This window comes from Mesocricetus auratus, unplaced genomic scaffold, assembly GCF_017639785.1.
Source record: "Mesocricetus auratus isolate SY011 unplaced genomic scaffold, BCM_Maur_2.0 Super-Scaffold_100007, whole genome shotgun sequence".
Classification (NCBI taxonomy): Eukaryota; Metazoa; Chordata; class Mammalia; order Rodentia; family Cricetidae; genus Mesocricetus; species Mesocricetus auratus.
This window is the reverse complement of record NW_024429191.1, coordinates 48,418,948-48,428,824: the sequence shown is the minus strand read 5'-3', so window position 1 is coordinate 48,428,824 and position 9,877 is coordinate 48,418,948. Positions and strand designations below refer to the sequence as shown.

At 55.8% G+C, this 9,877-nt stretch overlaps 1 protein-coding gene across 3 annotated transcripts; it reads left to right on the top strand.

Annotated features, from left to right (window-relative positions):
- The first annotated feature begins 309 nt into the window (after positions 1-309).
- On the top strand, positions 310-7,281 carry Efnb3 (ephrin B3). 3 transcript variants are annotated; one of them, XM_040748949.1, is made up of 6 exons: positions 310-472; positions 1,732-1,795; positions 3,958-4,250; positions 4,414-4,506; positions 4,624-4,728; positions 5,159-6,117. In XM_040748949.1, exons 1-6 carry the CDS (start codon positions 355-357, stop codon positions 5,566-5,568), a joined length of 1,083 nt encoding a protein of 360 aa, XP_040604883.1. In that variant the 5' UTR covers positions 310-354; the 3' UTR covers positions 5,569-6,117. The 3 variants fall into 3 exon arrangements, with proteins under 3 accessions (XP_040604883.1, XP_012966868.2, XP_005067608.1); XM_013111414.3 differs by having other exon boundaries at positions 439-472; positions 5,974-7,281; XM_005067551.4 differs by lacking the exon at positions 310-472 and having other exon boundaries at positions 1,213-1,795.
- Positions 7,282-9,877: the final 2,596 nt, after the last annotated feature.

Sequence of the window (9,877 nt, the reverse complement as noted above, 5' to 3'; positions counted from 1 at the left end):
TCCTGAGGTGGCTGCATTAGGGGTCAGGGTGAGCTGGCCTGAACAGGGGCGGCAGGAGCTCGGTGGCAGACTGTTGAGTGTGACTGTGTGAGACGAAGCAGACAGTGACAGACAAGTCAGCGCCCATGGCTGCACACCGCGCCGTTTACCTTCCTCCAGCTGCAGAGGGGAAGGGTGCACCCCAGTAGGCAGAGCCAAGGACACGCAGGAAGGAGTACTGGAGAAACAGTTCTTTCTGTTGGTCTCTAGAACGCAGCGCCAGGGCCAGGGGCTTGCCCCCTCCCTCAGCAGCGGTGCTCTGCGTGCTGCTCCATCTGCCCTCTCCCCTCCTCACACACCTTGTCAGACACCCAGATGGGAGTCTTTGAAGAGCTGCTGTCAACGGGGCCTTGCTGGGGACCTCGGTCAAAGGGAAAGGAGCTGCCTGTGGAAGATTGGGCAGGAAGGAGAGGAATGCCGCCCCTGCCGGGAGGTGCTGAAAGCCTTGCTTCTTACACCCAAGAAGGCAGCTCCTCCCTTCCCCCAGGATAATTGGAAACAGCCTTTCCTGTGGAGTGCAGCTTTGGGGTTATAGGTACCCCCTTTTCCTCCCAGTCCCACTTCTTTGCATGATGTAAGAAGGGTCAAAATTTACTCCCTAGTCCCCACCTAATCCACAGAAAACAGCAAAGGGGCAGAGAAGCTGTGACAAAAGGGACCCCACGAAAGGGGAGTTCAGCCCCCTAGGTTGTATTTCCGCCTTCTCCTAAACTCCCCGTGTGACCTTGGGCAAGTCACGGGGTCCTCTCTCAACCGGGGTAGCTCTGCCCCCTCCCACTTCGCACAGGTAGATCTTCAACTTAGCCACACTCTCGTGAAGTGCCTCACCTTCAAGGTTGTCATTGCCCTCTCCGGGCAGCGGTGTTGTTTTGGGAGGGAAGAGGAGCAGGCTGCGGGAGCAAAGGGGGAAGGTTTTTCGGGGCGGATAGGGCAAGAGCCTTTCTAGATGCTAGCGAGGAAGATTCCAACCGCACGGGCAGTCGGAGGGCAGGAAGGAAGGCAGGCAAGCAGAAACTCAGCCAGAGACGGACACTGCGAGAGACAAAGGGGGCGTGAGAGACAGCGCCGGGCAGCGAGGCGGGGTGGCGGACGGGAGGTGCGCGAGGTGAGGGAGGTGTGGGGGGCGTGGGCCGCGGGATGCGACGCCCGCTCCGACTGAGCTCCAGCTCCGGTTTTTCCCTCCACCATGCTCTCCCCCTCCCCGCCTCTCCTTTAACTCCCCCCTCCTGGGCTCGGGACTGGTTTCCTCCCTTAGCCTGCTGCCCTCAATCCCAGCGAGGCTGGGGCTCCGGCTCGGTGTCCCCTTCCTCGCTGCCATACCCGGCGCCCCATGCTGCCCCCGCCCGGTCCTCGGCTCCCCATGTCCCCCACGTAGCCGGGCGCACAAACCCCGGGGTGCTGGCGCGTGGGTCGGGGGCGCGTAGGGTGCCTGCAGACGGCCCCTGCAAGGGTTCTTGTGGCACTGAGCGCTCTGGAGCCGGGGAGCAGGCACAGCAGAAAAAAGGGTCCTTGTGGGAGCTGGGGGTGACTAGCCACCCACCAGGGTGACTGGGGCTCCACAGCGTGGTAGCCACCCCTGGGGGGTGAGAGACTTTGGGGGAGTTGGTGCCCCGCCCCCAGGCCTTGGTAGGGTCATGGGGACCCCCTATTTTGGGCCAGGGGGTGTGCAAATCGTGGCCCTACTGCTGCTAGGTTTTGCGGGGCTGGTGTCTGGACTCAGCCTGGAGCCTGTATACTGGAACTCGGCGAATAAGAGGTGAGTGGCCTGGGACTGGGGAGACTCCAGTCCCGTGGGTAAGGGATATGGAAGCTTTGAGACTTCAGGGTTTGGATTCTGGGCTGGGAGGAGGCTAGCAAAGGGTGCTGTAGCAGGATGAGGTGACAGGTTACAAGACAGCAATGATCTTAGGAGCCAGACTCTGAGTCTCACAGGGCTGGATGTGGGTGGTGATGCCATGTGTCAGGAGTTTGGAGACCTTAAAGGGGCAAAGATAAAAAGTTCACGGGCAGCGAGAGGGCAGTGGAGTGGCTGTTTGGATCTGTAGGAGACCTGTGTCATCTGGGTTGAAGGGAGCCTGGTTCACGTCAGCTCTCAGGAGAGAGGTGCTGACTAGGTAGGTGCTGCTGAAACCCTGAGGGGAAGAGCAGGGCTGCCCAGCTAGCTCCCAGGAGGCACTCGGTGCTGGAGAGCAAAGTGGGCTCAGTTTGGGGGTGAGGAACAGCTCACCATCCCAACTTGTGTTAACAGCCAGAGGACTAGTGAACCAGCCAGAGGACTAGTGAACCAGCCAGAGGACTAGTGAACCAGCCAGAGGACTAGTGAACCTTTGGCTGAACAGTTGTCAGCTAGAATGTGTATTTCTGTCCTCCTGGTCTGACAGATTCTTTCCAAAGTGAGCCTTCTGCCCCTCCAAGCCTCCCTCCTTTCCTCTTGCCACTGGAGTCCTGAGGATACCATTGCCCTCTCCTGTTCTCTTGGCTGCAAACTCTCCCATCAGGGACTCTTCCCTGGCATGCTTGCTTTGGGTTGAAGAGTCCAGGGGTCAGTCACACAGGGCAGACAGAACCTATGGGAGGTCATCTAAGTGATTTGCCTCCATGGCATTTTCTATTACCATCAGCGCAAGAGTTGTATATTTCAGAAACTTGCTGCTTCCCTGGGGAGGCTGAGAAGTCATGGGAGGGAATGGACTTCGGAGTTCACCAGATGCTTGGTTTTATCCTAGCTCTGCTGTTTGCAACTGTGTAGCCTTAGCCATGTTACTTAACCTCTCTGAGTCTGTATCTTCAGTCCTTACAGCTGTTTGAGGATTGGAGGCAAGGTATTTGGACGTATTATATGCTCATGAAAGGAGAGGTAGGATTGTTTTTGTGTTTTTTGCTTTCTGGCCTCCCTGCCCTGTCCCAATCCTGGAACCCCTTCCTCCAGTGTCTTGGTGTGGATAGTCTCAGGCTCTCCCAGCTGCCAGCAGCGCCTGGCTGCAGTTTTGAGTAGCAGGTGTAGCTTGAGGGTATAAATTGGGCTATCCTGATAGTGTTGAGAAAAGGCATGTGTTGGGCGGGAGCCGGTCATTTGGAGTCTGGAAAGATGCTGGGCAGTAGTCTCCTGGGACTCAGTTTGTCCTATGGATGCACAGGTAGGACTTGCAGTGGCAGGCAAGATGTGCCTGTGCTGGGCCCATGAGTTCCCTGACTTCCTGGCCAAGACTATGTGCTGGGTTGTGTCATTTGTGGTTACAGAAGTCAACTACTTCAACTCCAAAGCAGGAGAGCACTCTCTCAGAAAGTTTAAGCCCCAAAGTGGGATGGAAGCAGGAAGGAGAATGATCTGGGTGGTCAGCCCGGCCCCTATACATTGGTTCTCATCAGCCCCATTTTGATCAATGCCAAATTAGCATTTGCTTCATGTCTCATTAACTGGCTAACTTGGAAAACTGGTCCAGATCAACCCTCACCCCCCAACCTCTACCTTACCCCTTTTGCCCTGAAATTCGGTGGTGGCCTGGAGGAGGGGGAGCTTCTACCCCCATGGTTGACTGCCATGGAATAGTGAAATCACCTGGGAGGGGTGGGCTGTGTGGTTCCAGAGAGGCCAGCTCCTTGGTAACTGGCATCCCGTTGCCATGGCAACGGCACCGGTGATGGAGCGGGAGATGGCAGTGTGCATGTGGTGAGGGCGGGCTGAAGAGTGCATTTGGGCACACCAAGGGGCAGGAGACCTCTGAGCCTGGCCTCCTGCTGCTTCTGATGTGAGGTAGCAGAGCCCTTGGTGCCCGCACTTACTGAACGCAGGACTCAAACAAAGGCAATGGGTGGGAGCCGAGAATTGCTGTCCTGGAGGGTTGGAAGTGAGAGAGGGAAAGCTTCGGGCACCACACCCCTGACATTTCCTCCTGGTCTACCTTGTCTTCCCTATAGGTTCCAGGCAGAGGGTGGTTACGTGCTTTACCCTCAGATCGGGGACCGGCTAGATCTACTTTGCCCCCGGGCCCGGCCTCCTGGCCCCCACTCCTCTCCCAGTTATGAGTTCTACAAGCTGTACCTGGTAGGGGGTGCCCAGGGCCGGCGATGTGAGGCACCCCCTGCCCCAAACCTTCTTCTCACATGTGACCGGCCAGACCTGGACCTCCGCTTCACCATCAAGTTCCAGGAATACAGCCCTAATCTCTGGGGCCATGAGTTCCGATCTCACCACGATTACTACATAATTGGTACTGCCAGGCAGAGGGCAGAGGCAATAGAGTCCCTGGGATGGAGGGTGAGGAAGGGAGGACCGTTGGAATCCCACCTCTGCACTCAGTAGTGGTCCCCAGGGCTAGGGAACAGAGGAGGGACCAGACCTGGAGTGCTGACTCTCCCTGTGCTCCTTTTCAGCCACGTCAGATGGGACCCGGGAAGGCCTGGAGAGCTTGCAGGGAGGCGTGTGCCTCACTAGAGGCATGAAGGTGCTTCTGCGAGTGGGACAAAGTGAGTGGGGGCTGGGGACTTGGGGACACCTGTGACGAGCTGAGGGAGGTTTGGGTAGCGCATGCAAGTCAGGGGACATTATCTCAGCCCCCTCTTTTGTGTCTTCCCTATCTTCAGGTCCCCGAGGAGGAGCTGCACCCCGAAAACCTGTGTCTGAAATGCCCATGGAGAGAGACCGAGGGGCAGCTCACAGCCTAGAGCCCGGGAAGGACAGCCTACCAGGTAGGAACCAGGAGCCAGCCACCACCTCCTCTACTCTCAGACCCCAGCTGCCATGCCAAGTCACCCCCTTCTGCCCTCCCTCTCCCGTTTTGGGGGCGGTGGCGATACAGGAAAGAGGAGAAGAGAGGATGGGAGGGCGGGAGGGAAGTGGAAGCCAAATGAGGAAAAGACTCAATTAGAACTAATTAGCCAAGTCAGTGCTTCAATCAGTGCTGTCAGAGACGTGGGGGGGGGGCTACATGGCAGGGAGCTGTAGGCTGGACACCTGGATTTTAATCTGGGCCTGGGGGAAGGGAATGTGGGATACTAAAGGGCCTGGGCACTGCTGGGGAAGCCCATCATGGGGACCCCTAGGGCTGGGTGTATCCAAATATCCAGATGGTTCCTTCAGCCCCTCCCCCTCTTTCCTCCTTCACCCCTTCCCTGCCAGGTGACCCCAACAGCAATGCAACCTCCCGGGGTGCTGAAGGCCCCCTGCCCCCTCCCAGCATGCCCGCAGTGGCTGGGGCAGCAGGGGGGCTGGCGCTGCTCTTGCTGGGCGTGGCAGGGGCTGGGGGTGCCATGTGTTGGCGGAGACGGCGGGCCAAGCCTTCGGAGAGTCGCCACCCTGGTCCTGGCTCCTTTGGGAGGGGAGGGTCTCTGGGCCTGGGTGGTGGAGGGGGGATGGGGCCTCGGGAGGCTGAGCCTGGGGAGCTAGGAATAGCCCTGCGGGGTGGTGGGGCTGCAGATCCCCCCTTCTGCCCCCACTATGAGAAGGTGAGTGGTGACTATGGGCACCCTGTATACATTGTGCAGGATGGCCCTCCCCAGAGCCCTCCAAACATCTACTACAAGGTATGAGGGTTCCTCCCTCTTGGCGTTCCTCAATCCAGCCCTCCATGGGGTGCTCCTCCAGTTTAATTCATGGTTAAGGGACACCTGCGCCACAACCTTGGCCCCCTTCGCCCCACCAGCTCCTTGGCTCCTCCTGGCTATAGCCCTCGTCTGCAATTTTAGGATCCCTTAAAACTTGGCTACACTTCTTCCTGCCCTGCCCCACCCTTGTTTGGCTGTGGGCACTCCTCTAGTCTCTGCCTCTTGGGGAAGGGGCCAGGCTCAGCCTCCTTTAATCACGACACAGGTGTCCTTGTCTCCTCACCCACCCAGAGTAGGGGTGGGGACAGTCTGTCTTTCGGTTGGCACCTCCTTCTGCCTCTCACAGTTTTTCTCTTTCTCTATCTCTTATTCTCTCTCTCCTGTCTCTAGGTCTGTTCTCTCCCTCTTCCCTAGTACCCTTCCTCGCATCTCCTTTACCCTCTTGGCTTCTTGTCCTGTGCCTCTTACACATGTCCTGGGTTGGGGGCATCAAAGCATCTCTCCCTCGGCTCTTGGCCCTTCCCAACTTTCCATATCAAGTGCTCCCCTCAGTCCGCCAAAACTGGGGGCTTTTTGGGGGACGATTCTGGCTCCAGGCATGGGTACAGGGCCTCTTTCCCTGCCCTTCTGTGTACTTACTCCAGCCATTTGGGGTGGTTGGGCCACAACTACTACCATGAGAAGAAGTGTCCTGTGTGTCCAGTGGCTGATAGCAAGATATGAACCAGTGGGGACATTATGGACTTGATCTGATGCCTGAAGGTGGGCATCAGATGGGAAGTGACTCCCTCCAGACAAGAAGTGACCAGGCCTGGACAGAAATGGCCTGGGAGGTGGCGGTACAGCAGGAACTGAACTGGAAGTGCCTTCATCCAGGACAGGAAGTCGCACTCCTGAAATAGGAAGTGGTCTGGCTGGAATTCCAAGTGGCTTAGTCTGGGGATGTTGTGGGGGTGGGGGTGGGGGCATGGGAGGTGGATGGTTCTTACCCTGTGGAGGAGGGACTTCCTGTTTGAGGAGGAAGCTGGAGCTTACCACTGTGAGAGGACAGATGTGGACTGAGAATTTTCCTAGCGTTCGGTGGCTCTTCCCAGGATCTCCCTTCCCTTGTGCTCCGTGCGATTTTTAGGACAGCTAAGATGACTGCCACCTGCTGTGGCAGGCCTGGTTTGTCTTGTTCTCCCCGTTGTATCCCGGTGTAATCTCTGTTGATCAGCAGGACTACCCCAAGAACCCACACGTTCTCCCCAGTGACAGACAGCTGTCTTGTTGATGCCTTCTTCCCTTCAAACCCAACTCAGCACCCTTCTTAGTGACCAAGAGGTGGTCCACTGACTGGGCTAGCTGATGGCAGTTATTAGCACTGGTTGCTGTTTCCATAGTGACAAGCCTGTACCTCTTCCTGCTCTGTAGTGCACAACGGGCTGCTGCCTCAGTTTCCTCCCAGCTCAGTTTTATTAGCTGCCCTTAGGCACCAAGTTGGCCACCTCAACCACCAACCAAAATGGTTGCTTTGTCCACCAGAGGTCAAGTCATCTCTCTGGTGCTGTAGTTCCCAGCTCCTTCCAGGGAACAGGAAGTTGATATTGCCATGGGGGAGGTGGCGGGGTATGGCCGTCACCTCAATAGTTTTACTGTAAAAGGGAAATTTGAACAACTGAAAACAGGAAAAAAAAAGAATAAAAAATTTTAAAAGTTGATGAGAAGGCTGGAGAATGACTGGGCATGAATCTGGGAGTCAAAGTGGCTTTCAAGAGTCAGCAGAGGGTTGGTCATGGGGACCCAAGGGGCCTTGGGGAGAGAGAACCCTGAGGGAGTGGTGAAGCGGGCAGTTTATGTGGGGGGAACCATGGCCTCACAGGGCTGAGGGAGACAACCACCTGTAGAGAGGGCCTGCTGGAACACTCGAATGGTATGTGCCGACGCTGTGCACACACGGGAGGAGGGGGTGTCATGCTACACCAGTCACCACTAGCATCGTTGGTCAAAATGATCCTGTGGAGGTCTGTTAACTACCACAAAGTCCCTCTGACTTGGAGAGTTGTGCTGTTAGGAACTAATCTGACTCACAGGATAGAGCTGATGAGAAAATTGTGAGACCCCAGGGACCCAGGCGTCAAGTGTGGCTGCATCTATACCAACACCCCAGACTCTTCTCCCCCTAAAGCCCAGGTGCCCATCCCCCCAGACTCAACCCCATTCTCCAACCACAAAAGCTGCCGTCAGGAGCATCACTGGAGCGAGTCAGCGGGGGTCACAACCTCTGCCCTGGCTGCCCTTGCCTGCCTTAAGGTTCCCTCCCACTGTCTCCCATCTGCCTGGAGGTCAAGGGGTCCCCCTCATTCTCTCCTCAGAGACCCCATCTCAGCAAGATGCCTGGGTCCCCTGAGGTATAGGTACTGAAGGAGGGGGGTTGAAAATTGGGAGACCAGGTACTGGGCTGTGTGGGATTTCCTCTTGCCTTCTGAGCCCACACTGGAGCTGCCCAAAGTGGGGAGGCTCGAGGGGGTTGGAAAGGCTGGTCCCTGGCCCTTAGTGGGGGTTGGTTGTCTTGGAAACATCCCCTTCTCTACACAATGGGAAGCCCCCCTCAGCCTCCCGCGTGGATGGAGCCGACAGCCCCATCGCTGGCTATCAGCCTCAGGGACTTGGCAACCGTCACTATGGCAACACAGAACCCAGCAACAGGGCCCACTGAGAAAGGGAGGGGTCCGAGACTGGGGCAGGGCTGTGAGTGTGAGGGGACAAGGGCTCTGAGAGTCCCCTTGACACATCCAGAGGTACAGGTGGGTACAAGAGGGAGAAGTGGAGATAAACAGTCTCTGTGACAAACAGCTCACCAAAGCAGCCAAGACATCGTAACACGCCGAGAGACAGGAAGACACCTGGGGACAGATGCACGGCTGGGGAGAGAAACTGCACCCTGGACACACCCCCTCTGAGCACTGGCATCCACGGGACACACCCCTCTGAGCACTGGCATCCACGGGACACACCCCTTCTGAGCACTGGCATCCATGGACCCCCTGCCAGCCACCTGACATTCACAACACCTACAGCCTCTCACATGCGCGGTGACTTTGTGTGTCTTGTAAGCTATTTGAAAATGCTGGTGACTTCCACATAGAACCACACATGCCATCTGTTGGCTTTCTGGATACAAGTACACAAACACACTCCCAGGGTAACAGCTATGACAAGAATAGAAGGGCAGGAAGACACTCATTCGTCCATTTGTTCATTCAGTCACTCCACATCCTGTCTACTGTGCTCCAGGTGCGAAGGCAGAGTCCCTGCGTCATGAAATCACATTTTTTTGTTAATGTAACATTTTTATGCCCCTTCCCCATACAGGGCCTTGAATACGCTTGACAAGTACTATAGCATTGAGCCACACCCCCTGCCCTGAAGTCCACTTTCTTTTGTTTAAAGGGTATTTAATTTGAATAGTTTTGTCTGTCTGTCTATATGTGAATCCTGTCTGTGTCTCGTGCCCAGGGAGGTCATGAGGGCATCAGATACGCTAGAACTGGAGTTACAGTTGAGCCTCCTGGAGGTACCGGGAACTAAGCCTGGGTCCTCTGCAAGATCAGCAAGTCCTCTTAACCATGAGACCTCTATCTAGCCTCCCACCTTTATTGGAAATAGCATCTCACTCTAGCTCAAGCTGGCCTAGAACTATGTTTTTTGTCTGATTTTAAGACAGGTTCTGGTGGCACATGCCAATAATCCCAGCACTTGAGAGGGAGAGGCAAGTGGATCTCTGTGAGTTCAAGCCCAGCCTGGAGTGAGTTCCAGGACAGCTAGGGCCACACAGAGAAGCCCTGCTTGAAAAAAACCTTAAAAACAAAAAAGAAAGCCGGGTGGTGGTGGCGCATGCCTTTAATCCCAGCACTTGGGAGGCAGAGGCAGGCGGATCTCTGTGAGTTCGAGGCCAGCCTGGTCTACAAGAGCTAGTTCCAGGACAGCCTCCAAAGCCACAGAGAAACCCTGTCTCGGAAAACCAAAAAAAAAAAAAAAAAAAAAAAAAAAACCAAACAAACAAAAAAGAAGGTTTTATTATAGATCAGGATGGCCTGGAACTCAGAAGTCTGCCTGCCTTTGCTTCCTAAATGTTGGGATTAAGGGGGTTTGACTGCACGCCTGGCCTGTGTTAAGCTTTTGAAGTCCACTTTTATTTATTTTGGTTGGACTTTTCTGAGATAGGGTTTGTCTGTGTGAGAGCCCTGGCTGTCCTGGAACTCACTGTGAAAGCTTGATTGGCCTCCAACTCACAGGGATCTGCCTGCCTCTG

Bases quoted from the DNA above. Each gene is read 5' to 3' on its own strand.
- Efnb3 (XM_040748949.1), top strand. From the start codon at position 355: ATGGGAGTCTTTGAAGAGCTGCTGTCAACGGGGCCTTGCTGGGGACCT. The intron at 4,251-4,413 runs GTACTGCCAGGC...GCTCCTTTTCAG, and splicing joins CCACGATTACTACATAATTG to CCACGTCAGATGGGACCCGG. The intron at 4,507-4,623 runs GTGAGTGGGGGC...CCCTATCTTCAG, and splicing joins GCTTCTGCGAGTGGGACAAA to GTCCCCGAGGAGGAGCTGCA.